The 26,074-nt window shown below is 40.4% G+C and overlaps 1 protein-coding gene and 1 long non-coding RNA gene across 2 annotated transcripts in view; both read left to right on the top strand.

The window, feature by feature from the left end:
• The first annotated feature begins 1,013 nt into the window (after positions 1 to 1,013).
• On the top strand, positions 1,014 to 16,072 carry LOC124272156 (protocadherin Fat 4-like). Its single transcript, XM_046707296.1, has 12 exons — positions 1,014 to 1,191; positions 2,501 to 2,665; positions 3,964 to 4,113; positions 5,475 to 5,603; positions 6,508 to 6,675; positions 7,996 to 8,192; positions 9,139 to 9,337; positions 10,464 to 11,100; positions 12,842 to 12,898; positions 14,487 to 14,543; positions 15,399 to 15,424; positions 15,993 to 16,072. The coding sequence occupies exons 1-12, from the start codon at positions 1,014 to 1,016 to the stop codon at positions 16,070 to 16,072; spliced, it is 2,043 nt and encodes a 680-aa protein (XP_046563252.1).
• Positions 16,073 to 19,356: 3,284 nt separating this feature from the next.
• Positions 19,357 to 26,074, top strand: part of LOC124272178 — a 39,018-nt gene continuing 32,300 nt past the window's right edge. The window contains exon 1 of the long non-coding RNA XR_006897275.1: positions 19,357 to 19,466. This is a non-coding gene — a long non-coding RNA (uncharacterized LOC124272178). The remainder of the gene's footprint in view (positions 19,467 to 26,074) is intronic.

Below are 26,074 nucleotides of genomic sequence, written 5' to 3'. Positions count from 1 at the left end.
ATCCTTCATTTAACACTATTTATAATACGTGATAGAGATCACATAATCTGACACCAATGAATTATGCTCCGATAAATGCTTATTTTATTATAATGTAGAAAACTTTCAGCTCCCTGTGATGTATATAGCTAGTTCTGTCCGTGAAACGCTAGAAGGTTAACAGGGGGACATAACACTATCCTACCTGGTTCAAATCCACTACCAATGCGAGTATATTTATTACCCAGGGGGAATTCCCTAGGTCCAAGACCAAACAACTACAATGAGGGACGATTACAGAGCACCGGGTGTTCAGCTCCGATACAGGTTGTAAACCTGCTCTAAGGGCACAGAAATATGCTTATGATATCAACCCCTCCTTTGTCTTGCCAAGTCTCGATGTTTATATTTTCCTGAATATTACTGAGTAAAACACCTTCATGAAGTACCTCCACATTAATGAAACCCAAACCTCCTGATTTCATTGCCATATATACTAGTATATAAACGAATAAGAGAGGAACGACGATGGTGGCTTCTGTTGTCAGAACTAAGAACCGGGTTCGATTCCCCTCATGGGTACAATGTGTCAAGACCATTTCTGGTGTCCCCCGCCGTGATATTGCTGGAATAGTGCTAAAACGGCGTAAAACTAAACTCACTCACTCACTGTTGTCAGATCCTTCTAGTCAGGTGGTGAAGACTCTGAATGTCATGCTTTGTCATTTCAACTTCTCCAAAGGAGATTTATACTCAGTCCGAAGTTTGTCTTTAATCTGAGCATTCTGGAGCTTGTCTCGACCTTGAATTCCCAAACAGGTGTAGAGCTGATCTTCCATGAGATGCTCAATTACTCCTCATTCTTGTAACTTGACCGAACCATCTTTCATTACCTTGCCACGTTTTAAATAAAGAGCACTGCATTTGTCGTGTCACAATGTCATGCATATATCATTAGAAAGGGACTCCACAATAAGAACTTGTTCTTTTAAATTGGCGCTATGTCATCCATTATGATATATATTATTCAGCAAATGGCCATCACCAACGTACCCCTGGTGGCCAATGTGTATGAAGAAGAGACCTCCCGGGTCAGCCTAACGGACATCGTGTGTACCCACACGGCTTCCATCACAGTCTTCTTACAGTCTATCACGCCGACCACCCTTTGTTCTACGTGCTTTGCTGTCTACAAGATTCCACCGTCTCTCAGTGAGTAGCCCCTCTTAATCTGTAACTCTCTCTTCGTGAGTAGCCCCTCTTAATCTGTAACTCTCTCTTCGTGAGTAGCCCCTCTTAATCTGTAACTCTCTTCGTGAGTAGCCCCTCTTAATCTGTAACTGTCTCTTTGTGAGTAGCCCCTCTTAATCTGTAACTCTCTCTTCGTGAGTAGCCCCTCTTAATCTGTAACTCTCTCTTCGTGAGTAGCCCATCTTAATCTGTAACTCTCTCTTCGTGAGTAGCCCCTCTTAATCTGTAACTCTCTCTTCGTGAGTAGCCCCTCTTAATCTGTAACTCTCTCTTTGTGAGTAGCCCCTCTTAATCTGTAACTCCCTCTTCGTGAGTAGCCCCTCTTAATCTGTAACTCCCTCTTCGTGAGTAGCCCCTCTTAATCTGTAACTCCCTCTTCGTGAGTAGCCCCTCTTAATCTGTAACTCCCTCTTCGTGAGTAGCCCCTCTTAATCTGTAACTCCCTCTTCGTGAGTAGCCCCTCTTAATCTGTAACCCTCTCTTTGTGAGTAGCCCCTCTTAATCTGTAAGCCTCTCTTAGTGAGTAGCCCCTCTTAATCTGTAAGCCTCTCTTTGTGAGTAGCCCCTCTTAATCTGTAAGCCTCTCTTAGTGAGTAGCCCCTCTTAATCTGTAACCCTCTCTTTGTGAGTAGCCCCTCTTAATCTGTAACTCTCTCTTCGTGAGTAGCCCCTCTTAATCTGTAAGCCTCTCTTTGTGAGTAGCCCCTCTTAATCTGTAACCCTCTCTTTGTGAGTAGCCCCTCTTAATCTGTAACCCTCTCTTAGTGAGTAGCCCCTCTTAATCTGTAACTCTCTCTTTGTGAGTAGCCCCTCTTAATCTGTAACTCTCTCTTAGTGAGAAGCCCCTCTTAATCTGTAACTCTCTCTTTGTGAGTAGCCCCTCTTAATCTGTAACCCTCTCTTCGTGAGTAGCCCCTCTTAATCTGTAACCCTCTCTTTGTGAGTAGCCCCTCTTAATCTGTAACTCCCTCTTCGTGAGTAGCCCCTCTTCATCTGTAACTCTCTCTTCGTGAGTAGCCCCTCTTAATCTGTAAGCCTCTCTTTGTGAGTAGCCCCTCTTCATCTGTAAGCCTCTCTTAGTGAGTAGCCCCTCTTAATCTGTAACCCTCTCTTAGTGAGTAGCCCCTCTTAATCTGTAAGCCTCTCTTTGTGAGTAGCCCCTTCTTCATTGTGTGTCTTATTTCTCCTTCCATTCCCAGATAAGAAAACATATACACGCTGGTGTGCCATTTTTACATTCGGTTTTTATGTGTATGCTGTTCACTCTCAGACTTTCAGTTATTCTACCTACCGAGTCAGGGGAACCTTTCGTACGCCTTTGTCCCCATCTACGACATCACGGTGACGTGCACTGATGGAGCAGGGACGAGCCTCTCCACCGTCATTAACGTACGAGTAAGGACCAACGAACTGCCGAGGTTTGACACATTTTCAGGCAAGTTTTACACTAGTCCAAACGTCTTTGGAAATACGACTGAAAAAACCCCTGATTATTTGGGGTGTGTTGGGAGGGTGGGGGGGAGGAGGAGAAAGCAATTAGTTTATACGTATGTTCTCGTGTTACTGGAACATTTTGCCAGTACCTGACACACAAGATTAAAGTAGGTAGAACAGTTTCACGCGTATTTTCTTAATCCTTACTTCAGTGGACAGAGCATCTCTTCAGTGAGATGGAGTTCGCTGGTTCGAATCCCGGCTCCTTCACACCAAAAGTATTTTTCGGTACCCTTTTAGGCACAACGGGGATGAACCTACGACTCGGAGTCAATCTGCTGTGTCTGATAGGGGTATTCATGTTAAACTGAACGAAACAAATTCTCAACATTAAGACTAAAAGTAGTCACCTTTATAGGGTGTCCTGTTTCACGGGGGTTTGCTGTATTAGGTTGTTTTTCAGAGTTGTTTCACTAAATGTTCTTGCATTGTTTATCTCCACACCATTAGAATCTAAACAACTGAAATAGCTGAGCGAATAACCACCCGACAGGGAAACATGTTACAAATCTGAGCGTGTTGACAATATCATGTTGACAGACACGTGGGAATATACTAAGCAGTTGAATTCAGCTGTTTACCTCCCTATCGCAAGCCAACAAAAATCACATACAGTTTATCATATTCACGTATTTATATTAATATCATCTAGAAGTACAAAATTAATTTTCAGTTTGCATCTAGAAAAAAAACCTAAAAAACCCTTGTTTCAACTAACACGTTTTGACGCACACTACTCTTGTAAGTGTTGTATTGTAATTCGGGTTCGAATCCAGTTCCGGAACATTTAGGTCTGTCTCTGGGTTTGTCACCACTCTACCCGAGGGTTTCATCAAAGTGGTCAACTTTTGAGACGTGTATCACTTCAGGGTTAAGCTGACACGGCGCGATTTAACTGGAATACTGTTAAAAGCGATGTTACACTCTACCCATCACTGTAACTGTCCCATTTCCCTGTTCTACCACTGCATATAACCTATTCCAGATATACTGCGATGGCGAGACAACCAAACACGCCAGAATGGAATCTTTTCATTCTACACATGGTATTTCCAGTATTTTCGAAATTAGTAACATCGTTAGATTATAAGCATGGTAAACAAAACGCATTTAGTGTCTAAAACATTTTGTGCATTGCATTTAAACTTGCAAACGGAATTATGATATAATTTATATGCATTGTATTCGAATAATGATAGTTCGAGGTTAGAACAGTCAATTGTATCTTAATCATTACAGTGACAGTGACAACCGTCAACGCCAAAACTACTACAAATGGGGCTGTCATCTACACTGAGACTGGCGTTACGGAGCCTGACGGAGATGCCGTGTTCTACAACATGACCGTCTTTCCAGAATCCAGTACATTCAAATACGAGATTGGACTAAGTGTGTGCATTCTAATATTTCTTGCTTCCGCGAAGATCCGGGTTAGAATTCTTCAGTAACCCATGCTTGTCGTAAGAGGCTACTGGTGGGATCGGGTGGTCAGGTTCGCTGACTTCGTTGACACATGTCATCGAATCCTGTTTGCGTAGATTCATGCTCATAATGCTGATCATAGGATTGACGGTCCAGACTCGATTATTGACATACCACCGCCACATAGCTGGAATATTGAGTGTGGCGTTAAACAACAAAGAGAATAATATTCCTTACATATGTTCCTATATTACATAACTGACGAATGTCTGAATAGGAGCAAGTCAAAGCATTGATTAGGCCCATACAACAGTCTCGTTTCCTGTTGACTAGGTTCCGTCCTATTGCGCAACTTAGTACAATAACCAGTCCAGAATTTTGAGACCAATTCATTTAACTGGATACATAAATATTAATCAGTATTATTTGATACATCTAAGCACTTGTATATTGCAACGCTACGCTCCTTCTAATCCTTGCAAACACGTCGTGCAGCATGCTCTGTCCTACAGCGAGCTCTGACAAACGGAAACCTGGAAATCGTGGAAATCTCAAAACGAGGCTCTGCCGCTAGAAATGTTTTGCGGTTTGGTACGGAATTGATATTATATCAATCACATCGTGCGTTACAAAACTACTCTGAATAAGCGCACAAAACACATAACAGGTGTAACCAGTGAGCCAGATGTGAATCATTTTACATCATAAAACAGGGTCAATCTGTGACGTCTTAGTTAAGATCATGCTGCCTACACCTCGCCATAAAATATAGAAATACGATGTTATTAAAGTTTAAAATTCAAATTCATTCGTATATACCACTTTCTTATGAAACAAGGAATTGGAATTCAGTGTAACCATAGTTGTTTATGATGTCTGATTTCTCTTTCACACGAGAAAATTTGGATCGGCTGAAAAGTAGGTAATTGTCTGAATAGGTTAATGAGACTCATGTTTCGGTTTGCAACGCACACTCAGTGGTCTAGTGGAGAAGGTGTCTGCCCAGATAACGAATTTCGGTGGTTTTATCCACTATGCACGTTATCATACAACTAGACGTTAAATGATGGTGCTTGTTGTTATCCTGCCTGCCGCTCGGCTCTAAGGAAATAAGCACACAGCCACACTGGTACGTGCTTGCACGTCTCTGTATGGGTGAAACAGTTTTGAACGCAAAGGTAAACCACATTACACTAATGACAATACCCGGAACGAACAGCTAGTTTAAGAGTCAATTTAAATGCTTATCCGTTTACGATTATCATTATTATTATTATTATAGTTGTTGTTGCATACACAATACTTATGATGAAGTTACGTTGTCCCAGCTGACGGAATAATCCGAGCAACTACAGATCTTTCCTCGGAGTGTTTTCCAACGCTTGTGTTCTTCATCTACGTACACGACAACAGAAACGTCCTCGTTGGACCGAAAGTCGTCACCATACAGTTTTCAGGTACTGTATGACTTCACATGGGGTTTTTAACTGGTCATTAGTTGGACCGAATATTTGTGTATTTGTTGATTCTGCTTGAGCTGAAGTGTAGGATTGTATTGGCTAATATACCTGAGACATCCATCCGTAATGTTACGTGATACTACCACGTGTTTGCTATCAGCAGTTATAAAGACAGTCTTTCCGCCCTCGGGACTAACATTTACTGTTACTTCTAGCTGATAGTTGCTATCAAATATAGTATAACCATATAACCGTATATCCACAGAGGAACTGTCACGTCATATGGGAACACGGATTGTCCAACATGGCAGGGGTAGAATGCCTATCATCTCTTTGTGTTTGTGTTGCTCCGGTAATAACTGCAAACTATGACGAAATACAGAGACATTACACAACCTACTGCGTGTTGCCCCACCTCAGTATGGCGTTTTGGGGATGAGAACTATTATGATGCCTTTTATGATCCATGTAGTTGCTGTTACTAAGAGTTAAGGGGCGGTGGGGTAGTCCAGTGGTTAAAGCGTTGGCTCGTCACGCCGAAGACCCGGGTTCGAATCCCCACATGGGTACAATGTGTGAAGCCCATTTCTGGTGTCCCCCGCCATGATATTGCTGGAATATTGCTAAAAGCGGCGTAAAACCATACTCAGTCAGTCAGTCAGTACTAAGAGTTAATGTTTGTCTCCTGTGTTATTGCTAGTAGCACTAAACAGTTGCCAACATACACGTGCTAGTATCAGAGATATCTGCTTGATCGGTACGACATTAACCTTACATTCCACGTCATTGTGTTGACCTCAGTGTCCCTGACTATCAAGGAGGGTGTCTCGTGATATATCAGTTAATGTAATACGTCACAAACATGGATGTGTTTCTACTGCCAATCATCCTCTGGTTTCAGACTACTACCGAGTGCCCTATATCCCAGGGGTTAATAAGGAGTTGACTGTGTCTGAAGATACGGCAATCGACAGCATAATAAGCAATATCCAGGCGGTCAGCGACCCTGTAGCCACCTACACTATAGAGACGTTTCCGTCTATAGCAGCATTCCTGTTTACAGTGAACGGTAAGTTGATACAGTAGATATGCGATAATATAATGCTTTGTAGACTATAAACTGCATGAAATATGGAACTACCTACTGCTGCTTCTATAGTTACTGTTACCGCTACTGCACTGTTCCCAGGGCTCCAGATAAGGGCCGTATCGGCGTATGTACGGATACAAAATATGCACGATACGGTAGCAAATAATTTAGAAAACGTAGCAGGTACGCACCACAGCAATGGTGTATGGTCTTAAAATCAGTTACAGACGTATTTATCTGAAAAAAATATTGGTTTATTGTTTATTGACCTGTTTACACAAAACTATCAATGTTGTGGTGCATATATGAAACGAAACACAAGATTACTGATACGCCATTAAATTCCACTCAGTACTCTAAATGTACTCTTGAGGTTTTCCAGTACTCCTGTAGTGAAAAAATATGGAGTACGTACTCCTGATGTTGAAAAAATTGTCTGGAGCCCTGGTTCTTATATCTGCTATCACTACTTCTACTACCGCTGCTACTGCTTCTGCTACTATTGCTACTGCTTCTGCTACTATTGCTACTGCTTCTGCTACTATTGCTACTGTTTCTGCTACTATTGCTGGTGCGTTTACTGCTGCTATTAATACTACTGCTTCTCCCACCGCTGTTTTCCCCATACAGCATAGGCAACAACACTACACCACAGTCACTGCTACTACCACGACTACAACTACTACAACAACTACAACCAACATTACTGTTTCACCTCTACCTCCTCCTACGACTACTACTTCTACTTTAATACTGCTGCTACTTATTCCACTGTTTTACCACTACTTCTACTGTTGTTACTACTTCTATTCATCTACAAATATTACTTACTCAATACGACTGCAATTACTACCATTGATACTACTAACTCTTCAAATACGACTATGGCTACAGATTCTACTGTTTTACCATGTTGCCTATGTGTGAAAGCTCGAATACAACTATGTCGCCAAGCATAGACAACCATCGACACATTTGCAATGATCTGAAGACTTCTGTCGACGTTGTGTCCTGGTCCCGATTTCTCGACACAAACTTAAGTCTTTACTCAAACTTGAGAGAAACATGTCCCAAAAAATACTGTTTTATTTACTAGACAATTTGATTTTTGTAGATAGGTAACTCGAATTGACCAGGTCTTTTTTGTATTTTTGTTTTAGAAATTTGTGACTCAGTTAGAAACTCAGTTGTTTCAAATTCTCATACACAGTTTTATAATTTTATTAAAAACATTGTTTTGAGAAATAGGGTCCAGGTTGTACCAAACACGCACTGATACTAACGCAATCTTCAATGCAGTGGCGGGCACGTCTACCCTGCGTCTGAGAGGCCAGCTGGACTACGAGGGAGGGATCCGAAACATCAATGTTACAATCATACCTTCAAACGGTTTCTGTACTCCAGACATCTTCTTCCTCTACATCAAGGTCGCCGACGCCAACGACCCACCGGTCATCAGCCCCAGGGACATCGTCACTTCAATGTATGAAGGTCCGGTAGGTCATCTCCTAAACAACATAGTGAACCAGCTACCCACTGACCCACATTCACTAGATACAACAACTATCAAACCCAGGATGGGGTGTGTGAGTGAGTATGATTTTACGCCGCTTCAGCAATATTCCTGCAGTATCACGGCGGGGGACACCAGAAATGGGGCTTCATACATTGTGCCCATGTGCGGAATCGACCCCGAGTCGGGGAGTCTAGGTGTTAGAGACCTCGATAAAATAGGAACCTCGTAGATATCCATTAACATGACTCGTATTAGTCGAACAAAGTCCCGTCATGATTCGTTGAGGGGCGGTGGGGGTAGCCTAGCGGTTAAAGCGTTGGCTCGTCACGCCGAAGACCCGGGTTCGAATCCCCATATGGCTACAATGTGTGAAGCCCATTTCTGGTGTCCCCCGCTGTGATTTTGCTGGAATATTGCTAAAAGCGGCGCATAACCATACTCACTCAATCTAGTACTCCTGTCCTCACTTACAGGCGTTTTATCAGTAATATGCTGTTTTAGACGATAACAAACGAAGTGTATCTACTACAAATAACGCAAAAAATGCATAGCTCCGGCATGTCCTCCTGGCACACACAAGAAAGTGAGTGAGTGAGTTTTTTCTGCACTCAGCAATATCCTAGCTATATGTCTGGACCAGACAACCCAGTGATCAACAAGAAAGACGTGATCAGGATCAGTTCAAAGACACTAATGCAAGATTTTGCTATCATTTCACAAACAAGAGGCATTTTCAAGTACTGAAATTCTTGTATTTCAATTATTGTATTATAATTCATATCATAACATATCATATTATATTATCAAAGGACAGTGTAATATCTACCTATGTAGACTGGCTTGTTGGAGAACATCGAAAATATATAAACGATAACACCATTAGCATTCGACAGTATTTTGTAATGCTAAGTCTTATATTTGTGAAGTTTACCTTGAACCCTAACTTCACCTACGTGGATCAAGACGTCGGTGACACAGCCACCTACAGCATCATCGGCGGAAACACAGGCAACCTCTTCTTTATCGACTCCTTCAGTGGGGTCATCACATGTACTAACTACGACGTTGACGTTGCCGGAGCTGTTACAACAGTTGTGCTACTGATTCAGCTGGAAGACGTTAAAGGTAAGACCAACACGTCCTTCGTGACAAACGGATGTACCGGTATAACTGTTTGCTGATTGTTGGTTCGAATCCCAAATTATGACCATTGGTTTGTCAGTACCATGTTGTTGGTTTAACCAATGCAATGACCCCCAAACATCTACGCATTTCGTTACGTTTTGAGGTGAGGTGAGGTGAAAGTGGGTTTTAACGTCGTGCTTGAGAATATTTCGCTCAGATGACCTCGTGCATGCGTGTGTGTATGTGGGCACAATGTGTTAAGCCCATTTCTGGTGTCCCCCGCCGTGATATTGCTGGAATATTGCTAAAAGCGGCGTAAAACTAAACTCAGTCAGTCAGTCAGTGTGTGTATGTGTATGTGCGGGTTCTTGTACTAGCCCAGACTTAAGCTGGTTTTATAGTGCTAGCCCACTGAGATACCACGCGGCAGTGAAGCATGAATACCCAATTCAGACACATTATACTGACTCCGAGCCGACCAGTCCTTGTTGTACCCATTAATGCCGAGCGCCGGTCAGGGACCAACAAGTACCATATTTTAACGCCTTTTCGTCGTTACGTTTTGAAGTTGATACTAGTGACATAACTGTAATACTATGAAAATGGTAGAATCCAAAATCGCTCCTGTCTGACTAAGCTGGGGTATTGGTGTGGCTTTATACATAAAACGAAAAATTAACTGAAATGAAAACGTCAAATAATAAAATAAATATAGGCAGATTTCATTGAACTACCATTCTGTAAAACATATGTGATAAGTTGCCCTGCTCTGTTCTCGATCAGTATTTGCTGCCGATACGACTCGCCAACACTAACCCACCCAACAATCCACTCACTCACCCACTAAATCACCTAAACATTCACTCAACGGCCAACTCACTCACTAAACAACGCAACCACTCACCAAAACACTCACTCGTCCAATAATTCACCAAAACCCTAACCCAAAAACCAACTCACACACTCAACCACGCAATCACTCACCAAAACACTCACTCGCCAAATAATTTACCAACACTCACTCAACGACCAACGCAATCAATAACTCTCAATCACCTATTCAGTCAGCCATCCGCCCACACATTCAATCACTAACCCGCGAAAACTCACCTCTCGTTTCTTACAGACAAGGGGAAGGATAACACAACAGTGACGATCATCATCTTGGACAAAAACGACAACGCCCCTGTAATCACAGCCCCACCATCGGGTCTGTACCAGTATCAGGTCGAGGACTGCTTTCCAGCCGGGACCTACATCGGAAAAATCTTTGCTGCTGATGGCGTCGACTCAGCTTACAACAACAACAACGTCGTCGAATGCAACGCAGGCACAACCGGCGTCCTTTTCGTTTTGCCCGCTTGCGACGTCATCCTCAACGCGTCCATACCAGCTGGGACGGTAGCGACCATCGACGTTACGGCTTCAGACAAAGGGACGTTTCCTGGTCCTCTGACAAGCCCTGTCACACCAGTACTCGTGTCCTCGATCCTCTGTTCTATAACCACAACTGCAACGACAACAACGGGAACAACTACAACGCCTCTGCCGACGACAACAACTACCCCCGTTCCTACAATACCTGGTTTCGGTGGATTGGTCGGCCCATCTGCCGTCAATGGCGACAACGGTACTGGGAATATGCCGTGGATTGTCTCCGCTTGTATATTGGGTTGTATCGGAATAGCGGCTGCCGCTTTCTTCATCAGCAGATACGTCGTCCCGCGCTGTAAAGGAAATTCCTCACCAAGATTCAGTTCAGGGTAAGTGTTTCATGAAAAGGGGCGGTGAGGTAGCCTAGTGGTTAAAGCGTTGGCTCGTCACGCCGAAGACCCGGGTTCGAATCCCCACATGGGTACAATGTGTGAAGCCCATTTCTGGTGTCCTGCGCCGTGATGTTGCTGGAATATTGCTAAAAGCGGCGTAAAACCAAAACTCAGTCAGTCAGTTTCATGAAAAGTATTACTATGACCCATTCCATAAAAAGAACAAAAAAACCAAAAGCTTTCAGATAACATCAAAGATTTCATGTATTTGTTGTGTCTGAAGAGACATTTCTTTAAGCAATGGTAGTCTCTCCAGACATTTCGACAACATTCCGCGTTGGGACAGCGATCTGATCACGGGTTTTGTTCATCTCAGCTTTTTATGCATGTATAATATACTGTCAAATAACTGACCTCCTGTACCTTCAGTTCAATAGTTACCAATTTAATCATAAAAGGTAACATCGCCCCTATGTCACTTGATTCATGATGGGGGCGGTGGGGTAGCCTAATGGTTAAAGCTTTGGCTCGTCACGCCGAAGACCCGGGTTCGAATCCCCACATGGGCACAATGTGTGAAGCCCATTTCTGGTGTCCCCCGCCGTGATGTTGCTGGAATATTGCTAAAAGCGGTGTAAAACCAAACTCAGTCAGTCGTGATTCAAGATGAACCCGTGAAGGTCCGGGCTAGAAGTGATCTTCAGTAACCCATGCTTGTCGTAAGAGGCGACTGACGGGATCAGGTGGTCATGCTCGCTGACGTGGTTGACACATGTCATCGTATCCCAATTGCGTAGATCGATGCTCATGCTGTTGATCACTGGATTGTCTGGACCAGACTCGACTATATACAGACCGCCGCCATATAGCTGGAATAATGCTGAGTGCGGCTTAAAACAACAACCAAGCAAAACCAAATGATTCTGATAAGGGAGTTAACTGGTTTTAACCTGTTTAGACTGGACTTTTGTTGTCTGTACCGCCCTTGTTTCGGGACGATTTGCCATTACAATGCTTAATGCCTTGGTTTTCGTGCTCGCCATTTGCGTCTACGGCAGGCATTAATTTCGTCCAAAACTAAGCTGTCTCTCTCTGATATGACGTACTTAAATAATCCCTCATTCTGAAACCCCAATAGAGACTGCACAGCAATTTTGTCTCCAGGAACCGGTGCTTGTGGTTTGAATCGACTGTTGACAATCGAAAGTTACTATGTGTGACGTGACTTGGCTGTGTGTCATCTTGCCCTGATGGCAGGTTGTTGTTCATGCTGTCAAACACAAGTTTCCTTATACTAAACTCAACACTTATTCTGAAAATAGCACATGACCAATTACTGACAGAATCGTCGGAGGGATCTTCAGCCTTTTCGCTGTCGGAATCGAGACACTGTATTTTTGCACTGTCCTGAGATGCATGCATGGGAACAAAGGTGCCCCAGTCATCCAAGACACCGCAATTAGCTGTGTGCCGGGTTGCCTCCCTTGGACGTATGATTGTGGGTTAGAATCCCGCCACGACCATGTTTCTAGGTTTTATCAGCACCAATACCGTGCACATGGGTTTCACCAAAGTGATAATTTAAACGTCTGAGACATGCATGACTTAAATCTTTACCCCCCGAAACTACTCTGGCACGCCGCGATTTAACAGAAATAGTGACTTTCAAAGCGACGTTGAAATACGTCACTTACTTATTCAAGAGGTTCAGTGATTCATATACGTTTTCGTTCTTCAGACCCTCACAGAGTAAGCAGCCAGTTCAGCCTGAAAACAGACAAGGTCAAAACAGAGGGTAAGTTGATTGTGGCATTGTTTTTGGTTCTGGTGTCGTTTGAAAATGGTTATGTTTACTGTGCAATTTTTGTTCAAATTAATACAAAACGCTTGACTTTGGTACAGTCTAACCTGGCAAGATGGCGGCAAGGTAATGTGTGCTCGCCTCAAATGTGACACAATTTGACAATGAAGTAGGAAGGATTGTCAGGTTTCAAGCAAACAACTTCAAGGACACAATATTAGTGTCGGAATGACTTTCAATAAGTTTATGATTGGAAATTGATGCGCAGTGAACAGAATGCGTAGTACAAACAGTTTCGTAAGGATCACCAGTAAAATTGTGTGCATAGCCAAAGATTAGATAGTCATGTTTAATTAACACAGTGCCAACAAACACACTGCAATCAATAATCACTCAGATAACCCGTCAAAATGAGAGTATCTGACCAAATCTGAAACTTCACGAACACAGCCTGGCATTACCGTGCCATGTTCCAAATAAGTGTCTGGATGCCAAGCGAAGATTGTTCCTCTCTTCAGTAAGAGATTTGTCGAGTTCCTGAAAGATAGGCGTCGTGAGAGGACAATGTGTGGCACTTTTCACATGTGCTCACACTGCTCAGTACTGGCCATCTCGGACATTGGTCTCCTGCTCTAAGTATGCATCAGCGGCACACGTACGATGAGTTGTGCGTTATCGTCCATATGGATAAAGTCCGGTGCGATTAAACCTATTCGGTCCCGCGTACACTTCCAGAATGTCACCTCTGTAGCGTACACATGTCACAGTGCGCTACTGTCGTACAGTAGGGATCGCTTCTTGTTATACGGATCACATCCCAAATCATGCTTGAGGCCCCTCCACAGCGATCGTGTTTGGACACGTTTGAATCGTGATATATGGGGTTCGACGATTTGTGAAATTTAGAATAGTATCTCGATTCATCAGTCCTTGTCTATCAAATTGATGTGTACTTCTGTCCAATCTTGACTTGGCTGTCTGTGATTTAGGGTCAGCGGGATGCGAATGCATGTGTTTTATGACCAAAGACCAGCTTCAAGGAGCCCATTACGCAGTGTCTGAGTCGAAACGTTAACCCAACTGCCATAATGTCTGGGTGGGTGTCACGACGTGTTGGCGTCTTGATACAATCAAAAGCAGCTAGTCCCCTGTTGGAACGCTGTCGACCACCAGCATGTCTCCGGGTATTTGATCCAAACATCTGTTATCGATTCGATGACCTGTGGCGTTGTATTGCCCCTATTTTAAGCATACCTTTGCATCTATCTAATTCCATGATGTCTTTGGCGCTGAGGGAGCATACGTGTGTTCGGTTGTTTTAATCCTCATGTCCTCTGTCGGTTCATTGTGAAATAGAGGTCCTGTAGTGGTTACGTAATCAATAGGTGCCATGATATTTTTAACAGTATTTGTGGGGTGATCTTGTGACAAAATTACAATTTATGTAGTACATGTACATATGATGTAGAAATTAACCGGGTGTGATATTTTGTATGCGTTATAAGCCAATATGATAACTACATCAACTCTGGTTAGGTTTTACAAACACATAATGAAGCTGTGTCCCTTCTGAACGTTTCAGCAATATCCGACAGTCTCCAAAGAGAAACAACGTGAAGCCGGTCACTCCGAGAGAAGTGTAAGTGTAGAATCGGTTCTTTGTGATCCTGCAGTCTTTTAGTCTGACATACAGACCCTGAAACAAATATATCCAAGAAAGCCCATGCAAGTCTAGAATATGAGGCAAGTCTAGATTTCCACAGTGTCAGGAAATGAAGAAAGTCTCCGGGCTCCTTTTTATTATATTTTATTATTTTTTATGAACAGTTTTTTCTGTAAGATATGTTCATTTCAGAGACTAGATGTTGGTCTAGCAGTCTATCTGAATCGATAGACACCACATGGTGTCACATCAGTCACTAATATTAGGTTAGTTTTCGTAACAGATAGATTTCAGTTTGCACTGAACAATATGTAGTCTTCCCAGATTACACCAGTGTCCATTAAATGTGGTCTCGTGTAAGTCATGGATCAGTTGTGGTGGAAGGTTTTACCCAAGTGGTTCACGTCTGAGGCCTTCATCGTTTCCAGCTTTTCTCTCACTAAGGCTGACACGTCGTGATATAGATGGAATACTTCACTAAGTCGCCTTAAACCAAACTTACCTGACTTATTGGTACCAGTGTTCTAGACAGTGCAAAAGTAAAAATACTTGAGTATTTAAAAGTAATCACAGCCAGAACACATTCACGTGATCACTTTGTCAGTTACAGCTTATTCCTTTCCGGAATTCAATCGTAACCGAACTTCGTGTGACTTTGTTCATAATATTAATCCCTGGGTTGCTACTCCAGACTATGATTACTTATATGTCGCTTATTATTGATATACCGACGACATAAAGCTGGAATATTGCTAAGTGCCAAGCAAAACAGTCATTCTCTTGTTTATTGAACCCATTATGTGAGTAATTTGTTTTCTTTTTCTTATGCAGGCAACCGTACGAGGCATACAAGGATGGTAAGCTTAGCATGACTTAGTATGTGTGCTTCTAGTTTTAAGTGATCGACCTACTCCACGTTTAGAAAGGGATTAATGGTTGATCATTAGAGGTATAAACATAGCAGATTGGTTTCGGGCTTGTTAATGTTAATTATTTTTGTTTGAAACACTTGACTTTGAAGCACTTGACTTTTCTAAGCATAAAATAAATTTAAACATGTTTTTGTGTACCAAATTGCTGACAACAACAACAACAACCCCACCCCACCCCCACCCCCACCACCATTGTTTGTGTGTACAAAATAGATGACTACCTCCCCACCTCCCTGAACAAAATGGATGGAACCCACCACCCCACCCCACCCCTAGTCATAAATTATAAACGGTCCCTAATTCTGAGATTCAAGCCGTGGTTTTTCCGTACACACCTAACACAAGAATGCTCCGCTGCAAGTACCTCTTTGCCTGACTCACCTGCAGCATTTAACATCTAAACACCCATTCCTTACATACACCTCTTCTTCTGTATATTAAGAAGTCGTGGGAAATCATTGGCAGCTTTATAACAGTTTTGTTTTGTTTTCAGACCAGAGAGGTCCGAACCTGCAACAGAAGAATGTCTGGCGGGGGGCGGGCACGCAGCCAGATAAAACATTTGAGCTATAGATACGAACCCATGGTGATATGTGGATGTGAAGCCGCCACGCCATTTACAAGGTTACTGCAGTTAACTGTCTTGCCTCTGAAAGATGGCAGCTAAACTCAAAGCTGATTTGTATAGCTGATTCATATTGGTGTGTATGTAGCTAGGCCCGGCACATGTACAACTGTCATTTGTCTCCTTGTAATCATGTAACAATGTACTGGACCTCTCTTCACGGGTATCTGTAACACTCCACTAAAGGAGGAGCTATAAAGCTATAATGGAGGCGGTCTGTAAATATTTTAGTCTGAACCAGACAATCCAGTGATCACCAGCATCGATCTACACAACTGGGATACGATGACATGTGTCAACCAAGCCAGCGAGTCTGACCACCCGATCCCATTAGTCGCCTCTCACGACAAGCATGGGTTACTGAAGACCAATTCTGACCCAGGTCTAAACGGATAGATAATTAGAAGGTATCGTGTGTGTGATATATGTTACTCATGACATGGTCAGGATCTGACTGTATACCCTCGTCTTTCATGATTAGGTCGTCTCTAAAAGCCAATCTACATGTATACCACAGGAATGAGTTCAGGACCATCCAATTCTTTCAAATGTCATGGCATGACAGATGAACTATGCTATTATGAGATAAGGGGGTCGTTTATGTTTTGATTCACTGATCAACAGGTAAATGGCAGTACATCTTTGAAAATTTTAAAATTCACCCCTTGCGCTGGTATTATGACAGATTGTTTTCACGGATTCAACATTTTTTTATAATCCAAAAATCTAAAAGTTTCAAAGATGTTTCTAAAAGAATCTGAATTTTAAGAAGGTTATGGTCCTCCACAAAGTGTGGCCAAAATATTGGACTAACTATTGTGCCCAAAATAATCACCCTCAAATATGCATGTACCCCAGTATCATGAATCTGAACAGTGATTACAGTACACTACTGTAATTAATGTCAATATGGAAGCCTCTGCTCTCCTGGGATTCCTGCTGGGAGGAAGTGCATCCCGATTTCTGCATCTATTAATTTCACACAAGAAGATGACCAAATCCATATTAATGAATTTCAGCCATATGATGAAGACTGAAATTTGTCTTTGAATAACTTGTTTGTTATTATTACCCTATTATCATAATTATGTTCATTGATGGATTATTAAATTTGGCATTTGTGTGTTCTGTTTGTTTTCTAATAAATCATCATTCATTCCTGTCTTTACTGATGTATAATCTTGTCCTACAAGACAATGTAATAGCTTGACATCAATCTGGAGATGGGTGAAACAGACATTAACGCACTGGTCTGCCTATTGTGGAACTGAAGCAGTTCTAACCTGGGGTTTATAACGCTTCAGTTCTGACAGCCTAAACACACATTAGATCAGGAACACTCCTGAACTGCTTCTGCTCCAAGAGGTTTGTTGATGTTTAACGCTACACTCAACAATAGTGAGAGCGGAAGGTCGCGGGTTCGATCCCCGACTGCGTCATACCAAAAGACGTTAAAATATGGTACTTGTTGGTCCCTGCCTGGCGCTCGGCATTAATGGGTACAACAAGGACTGGTCGGCTCAGTCAGTATACTGTGTCTGAGTGGGGTATTCATGCTTCACTGCAGCATGGTATCTCAGTAAGCTAGCACTATAAAACCAGCTTAAGTTTGGACTAGTACAAGCAGCCGCACATACACATACATAAATATTCTTAAGCACAACGTTAAACCCAATTTCACCTCACCCCTCCACGAAGTAGGACCTTGAGAATAGACCACCTGGTCCATGAGATCACCTAAACAATTCAATGTGTTTCTTATCCCAATTTTGAGCTCCTGAGGGTATCAATGAGCAATAGATAACCAAAAAAATTGACTAGACTAATTATGGTGTACTTACTGAGAAGTTGCCAGGACAAAATTGGTTGGCATTTTAAAATATACATATAATGCGCCCACTCGGCAATATTCCAGCTGCATGATGGATGCCAGGAACTAATCAAGCCTGGACCAAGCAAGTCAGTGACAGATATTGTGAGCATTAATCCAAGAGTACTGATGTCAAATGTCCAGCCAGAGGCTAAAAAGTAAACATAACTCAACACAGTTTTGGCAAATGTGTTCACTTTAATTCAGTCATCATGTTTGTAAGTAGTGTGTACACCCGACAGCTACATGGTAACGTACTGCTATCAGATAACTCTGTACTACAACAATCTAGGTGTGCTATATCAGTGCTCTATATACATAACACAGAGCAAGAACATTCAGAGCTGTTGCATAAAGATCACATCAAGATATCCAATTATCTTCTACAAAACTTACATCTTAAACAGTTTCAAAATCTCTTGCTCTTTTGAAGAATGATGACAAAATATGTTCATTGATTTGTTTATTCTTAGAATAATTTCAAATCATTCAAATAAAATGTATCCCCTTTTAAACATTTTTGAACCTGATTTGGCTGATTATTTATGGAAAATAAAATTGAAACGATCTTATTTTGCAACAGCTCTGAATATTTCCGTTTTTTACTCTCCGCAATTATTTCCTAGAAATTTTCTATGACAACACTGGTTTATATTGCTGGTACCGCAGTATATCACACAGACTGTCTAGACACTGGGTAGATCCAGCTCCACTGAAGTACTTACTAGAATCCACATTCCAAAACAAACTTACAGTGTACACAATGACATAATCCCTTACTGGTTTGTAACTGCAATGTCTCTGTATCTACGCATAGTGTGCCATATGAATACTTCAAACAGGAGAAAGCAACTATTCATTGTATCATACCATCAACATAAGTCAAAGGGACCCTCCATTTATATTGAATTTTTGTGTGAAATATTTACGAACAATTTTCTTTCTAACACGTGTAACAACTGTTTCTGCTATCCTTAATACAGAATCCTTTTCTTTCTTCTTTCAATTAACGGTTTCTTTTACTCCAGAGCATGTGCCAACACCAGGATTCTGTTTCAAGGAAAATATAAAATGGTTGGTCCTTTTGACATGAAAACAATATTGCTAAAAAGAGTTCTATGTCAGCTGTCAGTGAAACTGGCTATCATAAACAAACAAAACAACTACAGGGATTTCTATCTATAACAAACTGTCATTATCACCCAATTTTCTATAACACATTGACATTATCACCCAATTTGATTCTGTATGGTTACTATATTTTTACATTTCCTAAACTTTCAGAGCAAGGATCTGTAAACCCTCCAAAACCTGATGGCCTCATAGCAAATGTAATTTTTCCAACATTCAAGTATGACTGTACTTGGCGCAATTCAACAAAGTGATCTTAAAGGCAAGAATTTGTGAATGTCAACTTCCTCATTTTGCAGTATCATTACTAAATGCCGTTCAAAGACTCCAAAGTGATCTTAGTGCTAAGACTGACTGAGTATGATCTTACGCCACTTTTAGCTATATTCCAGCAACATCACGGTGGGGGACACCAGAAATGGGCTTCACACATTGTACCCATGTGGGAAAACAAACCCGGGCCTTCGGAGTGACGACCGAACACTTTAACCACTAGGCTACCCCATCGCCCCTTGGTGCTAAGAAAATCATAACTCCTATATTCTAACACAGGCTTACAATAGTCGGTGTTAAGATCACTTTGTTTAACAAAGGCCTGGTTAGAATTGAAAGATAAGGGACTGATTCACAGTGAATGTTGGTGTTGTATGAGAACCAAGCAGCAAGTTGATTAAAGCAATGTTTCATGTGCCAAACCCCAAAGCAACAGAAGCAGCAATATTTCAATCATATAGTGAAATCAAAATATATACAAATAATATATACATGATAAAAGAAAGACTGAAGCATTTCTACTTGAATAGCATCAAAACTAATCAAATACAGTTTTGTATTTTACATAAAACATGTGTATATTTGACAAGTTTCAACAGACATATAATGATATTTGGTATGCTTGGACGTCGATAGTACATTTAATCATATTTCAAAACAAAACATATAATTAACTCAGCCATAACAAATGAATTTGTTTTCTTTAAAATGAATTCAAAAATTAGGATTGGGATGCAATTTAATCTGGGAAATGACAAAACGGTTTCTTAGAAGAATGAAGAAATGTCCTGTCATTGTAGTTTCTACCACTGAAAGGGCATCAGTACAGTGTTTGCAATACTTTGATTTGCCAGTTAGCCATCAGGGCCTGCTGCCGCCTGAAGGCCTTAAAATCTACAGGCTCTGAATGAAATCTGCAGGGCCATTTTGTTAAAATCAAACCAATAAAAACAAAATAGACTACACTGTTTCAATTAGCGAAACCTATGGCTGAGAAAAGTTTTTATTTGTTAAAGACTGGTGTTGACATTCCTACTCGCAAAGCGCTGAAATACCAGAAACTGAAACTGTAAGTATCGTAACATGATGGATCATGGATGATTCCCGAACGTTAATAAAGAAAAACAATATGGGAAAGATTCCAGTTGAAGAAAATACATTGACAGATAATTTACTGAAGGCCACAAGGGCCAGCAAATATTTGCAACTGCCGGCCTGAAACAATAATAACCGGCGCTGGGCCTCCGGGCCAGCAATTATTTCAAACGCAGCATCACCAATTAGTTCTGGTTTCAGTTTAAAATGTAACAGTACAGTTTGTAACCGTATGATACATATCTCGAAAGTAAGCTTGCACAATACAGGGATTGATGCATGACACTTCAAAACTTCGGTCAAATAAAAATAAAAGCTAAAGAACTCATGTACCGTACATACCATCAGAAAATAGAATTTCTGTTCATTTCCCAAACATAACGGCATCCTTTCTTTTATGTACACATATCCATGCATGACCTCAAGATAAAATATTCACATCATTGCACAATATTCACATCATTGTACAATATTGCAGTATTGGGATATCTAGATACTAGATGTATCTACACTGTTGACACTAGGGAATCCCAAAACTAGAAAATCATATTCATTAATAGAAAATGGTGTTGTGGCCTTATGGAGACAGTACAGGTGTTTTATCAGATGTTAGGGAAGTACAGATGTTTCTACCAGCTGCGTATGCTTTGAATAAAAGAAACATTTATAGGTTGCAAAAATTTGATTATATATTTAAATATTTCTTAACTGAGCACTTTCTGAAACATGGCGACTTCAGATAGCATACCCCTAAATGGGAGTTGGGGTCAGCACGGGTTGCAACCTTGGCCAATGGTGCTGGGTGTGTTTGTCTATGCTCTGCTTAAGTTTTCTTGAAAGACTGTCATAGTAAGGTCTTGTTATACAGTTCCTCAATAACCACTTTAGCCCTAGTAAGACTTGAATTATAAGCTCTTGTATGACGTCGGTATTGAAGACCTGAAGTGAGCTCACCAGGTCCTTCCTTCAGGATTGGATTTATTATTATTTCATAATTAAAAAGAAATAAAATTATAGTTTAAATCTTCTTTTTGTTACAATCAAAACCTAAAACAGATAGTTTCACTGGCTGACCCAGACATGCAATACATGCTTGATGACGTGTGCTCATAGTTTGAGATATAACCCAAAAGAGAGGTTATTTTATAGCTCTTATCCTGCAGTGTCTAGTTTCCCAATGTAAATATTTATAACTGACATTCCAGTCACATTTCAAACAAATTCCAAACAAAACCCACAAAATTTGTATTAACCATCCTATACTCCCCATCAAAAGTTTAGACTCACTAGTCTACATGTAGCCACTTACTTCAGGCAACTGTTCTAAATAGATTTTACCAAATATTCCACACTGTTTGAAGGTGCTGTTTATACATGAACTGATGTATTGTAAAACAAATTCATAACGTTGAAAAGATTATTGTCATGTGTTCAATAAATGATGAAACTCGGTTAAAAATGGCAATTCTTATCAAAACTTTACATCAAAACACAGCTGTTCACATGCACTATATTTGCATATACTTTTAAGCAGTTTGATGCATGATCCTTGTGCAATTAATCTGCATAAGGTTTGCAGCTGTTTCCCCCAAGTTAGTGGAGAAATTCATCTCCGTTGCAACCATATATACATACATAACATATAGTGAATGTTTTAAGTGAGTCTAAACTTTTGATGGGTAGTATATATAAACAAACAAATTTTAAGGATCCAATTTTTTTTATCACTAACCAAAATCATACCAAAAAAAATGTCTATTATTGGAAATATAGTCTTTAGATGGAATTAAATAAGATGACATCAGACTCGTCATTGTATACAGACTGAACACCTTGTTTGTATGTGCATCTATGATTACAAAGTCCTTCCCATTCAGATATCAGATACTGTTATTGAAAACAAAAATAAACTCAGGATTTTGATAAAATAGGGGAAATTCAACATTTTCGACAATCTTCAAGTGAAGATGCCATATCCTAAAATGCCTGTTTTAAAAAAACAAGCCTTATATCATGTGTTGATGGATTTTCCAAGGAATCCTACAAGATAACTTGAAAATGGCAGAATTTCTTCAAAAGCAAAAAACATTGTACATGGTGACATCCAGTGAAAGGAAAGAAGATCAGAAAGTTAGACATTTTGATTTTGAATTGGATACAACATACACACCCCAATTATATACTTTCAAACTTGCTAGCTGTAAAACAAATAAATTTGGATGCCTCAGTCCATCATATGGATCAAATAGTGATTCATTCTTTCATTTACATTGAGAAGCAGCTGGTGGATATTGTCTAAATATTAGGGCTAAATATCCAGATGATGGGCTAAGCTTGCTTTTATACATACCCTAAATCTGGGTGAGAAAGTGACTAGAACACCCTGTCTGGCAGTGGGAATACACAACTGACATATAACATCTTGTCTTTAAAACTGTGCTTCTTTTCACAGATATCACCAACTGATTAATGTGTACTTGTAATACTTCTTAATCATCTGTAACGCCAGACCCACTACAGTTTCTTGTCTTACACAAAAATGACTACCTAAATTCTGCAAATGTAAGGAAACATTCTTTAAAAATTACTGTTAAAGTTTTCTGGAAAGTAACATAAAATAAATACTTCATTCTAAAAATATTAAATCTGGTTTCATAAATAGTAATTCAGAAAACATAATTCTGAAAAAGAGCCTCAAAGAGTGAAAGAACACCTTTGATAAGTTCTTATGTCGGTGTATCCAAGATAGGTAATTAATTGATAGTATAACAGTCACCTGATTTGCATCTGAAACACACTCAGTACATAATACTTTGTGGTTGAATAAATTTGAACATGAATATATTTTTCATATATCAGTATGAATCAAGGGCAATGTATATGCTTATGAAAATCAAAACACAGACAAAAAGGTGAAAGGAATGTAAGAGAAATGCAAGTTGCAAAACAATGAAACGTACATTTTTACATACTTTTGTGAGATTAGGAACACCAAAACATGACGCTTCCAGAGATACCGTTTTGGTTACCAAAAAAAGTTAGGGTGTACTGAATATATCTATAAAGAAAAGAAGTACTTCTGTTTGTGACACATTTTAAAATGATAATTGTTGATGATAGGTTAAAAAGTTGCTGTTCTCACCACTATAGCAATGCATACAAGCACTGTACATTAAGGCAACACTATACATGATATATACACTGTACGTGGTTCTACAGGGGAAAAATGGCTCTCCCACCAACATACACAGCTACAGGCCACTAAATCCACATTTGGTTGATACTGTTCTGAACTGTGAGCATTTTACAGTTAGCCAGCTCAGATTGTGAGTTTAGTTTGTAAAGTAAATTTGTGAGTTTGTATTCGCCCTTTGGTATCCTTCAAATTGTATATTCTGTCTATTCTTACAAGGAGAACTGGTGAACCGAGACTATAACTTCTTGTTGTCTCTTAAACTAGTAGTAGAATATTTCTGTCATAGATCATTGAGAAATTGATTCCCCCAGTGAAACCTTGATAAAGTATTAACGATAATTAAAATATACCTCATGGAAACAAATAAAGGAACACACAAAAGTGTAAGCGTTCCTATCCTCTTTTCCGTGTTTCTTGCTATGCTTTATATTGCACTGTGGGTGAAAATGTGGAAATAAATAAAGGAACACTTGTAATTTCATGTTTTCCCTTATTTGTTTCCATGAGTATATTTGTATCCACAGTTCAACAATACGTCTACTGAAAGGAGTTTGAAAATTAATGTGGTTTCACTAGATCCAAGTGTTGATATTACGAGACATCGAAGCAAACTGGACTTTTAGGTGTGAGTTTGTAAGTAACTGAATAACACGTAACTGTGAACACATCAGCCAGGAGAGTACCAACCCTTGCAGTTTAGATCCTGCCTACATAAATAACACTGATATAACAGCAACAACAATATGTATGTAACCCTAGCAACAACGACACATTCAACAGTAGCGCTGTGCCTCTAGCGAAACAGGTCATATACAATATACAGCAACATCTAGCACTAACAGTTGCAACAACTAACTCCTCAAGCTGTGACACGACGCATGTTTATCCTAGAAACATGCCGGTCAGGTTGTACTGGTCAAGCTGTGATAGGATGCACGTTTATCCTAGAAACATGCCTGCCAGGTTGTACTTGTCAAGCTGTGACACGATGCACGTTCATCCTAGAAACATGCCGGTCAGATTGTACTGGTCAAGCTGTGATACGATGCACGTTCATCCTAGAAACATGCCTGCCAGGTTGTACTTGTCAAGCTGTGACACGACGCACGTTTATCATAGAAACATGCCGGTCAGATTGTACTGGTCAAGCTGTCAGCAGGCATGACTCATGGAACCAGACTGCATCCAAAACTGTTACCCTTTCTTGAAGTGTGAACTTCTATACACCTGGGTGTACAGGGTAACGGACTCATGGCTGGCAACATCAATACACTTGGATGTCCAGGAAACACATCTGTTCAAAGTCATCACATGCTCAAGGGTTGTGAAAATTCACGAGTCTCAGGTTTTAAGCTTCCACGTCCAATGATGTAAACTCTTTGCATTTCCAAGCATGTTTACTGCATGAATCAACTGAGATGGTGATTTGCATGACCAAGGATGTTAACAGAAGACATGGCCAAGGATGTAAACATAAAGCAAGACAAGGATGTTAACAGAATACTTGTCCAAGGATGTAAGCAGTACATGTTTTCATTTCAGGACCTCATACACTAATTACCAGAAACAACATATCAGCTATCAAAAGTAAACAGAGGTTAACTGTTCATGTCACCTCATGATAACATTCCATGTTTACTTATGTTAACATTCCATGTTTACTTTTGTTAACATTCCATGTTTACTTTTGTTAACATTCCATGTTTACTTTTGTTAACATTCCATGTTTACTTTTGTTAACATTCCATGTTTACTTTTGTTAACATTCCATGTTTACTTATGTTAACATTCCATGTTTACTTTTGTTAACAGTTCTCAAATCCAAAGTCACTGCAGATATCCATGGTTGCTATTTCAAACATCCTTGGCTGTTTGTTCAAATGTCCACGTTTGACAGGTTTCATGATAATGGTCTGTTAATGAAATCAGATTACTGAACCCACAATGTAAATCTGTCAGCATGTTGAAACAATCTGATATGCAGCATAACGACATGCATTTAACACTTCAGCTGTTGACAACTGTCAACAACCATGTCACTCTAAATGACACTAGCATGCTGACTGGTAGGGCTTCTGAACTGAAAGTGCAGCCACCTCAATACAATATAATGAAATCATTGAAGGCAGAATGACAACTTGAAAACAATGGCTGAAACCAAAGTAAAGGATAATATTTGTGCTAAAGTGTGACCAATAATATATCGCATTTAATATCTGCACAACTGTTTGTAAACTGCCACAAAGACATCGCTAAATAGGGTCGTCTATTTCAGCTATGTGTTGACATTGACACTGATATTGTCTATTTGCCATTGATCTATATTTCAAAGCTATCTGAAACACACACCTGTCATCTATCATACTAAACAACACACACACTGTG

Source organism: Haliotis rubra, unplaced genomic scaffold, assembly GCF_003918875.1.
Source record: "Haliotis rubra isolate DU_JTF1 unplaced genomic scaffold, ASM391887v1 Scf167, whole genome shotgun sequence".
NCBI classification, from domain to species: domain Eukaryota; kingdom Metazoa; phylum Mollusca; class Gastropoda; order Lepetellida; family Haliotidae; genus Haliotis; species Haliotis rubra.
This window is presented reverse-complemented; position numbering and strand designations above follow the sequence as displayed.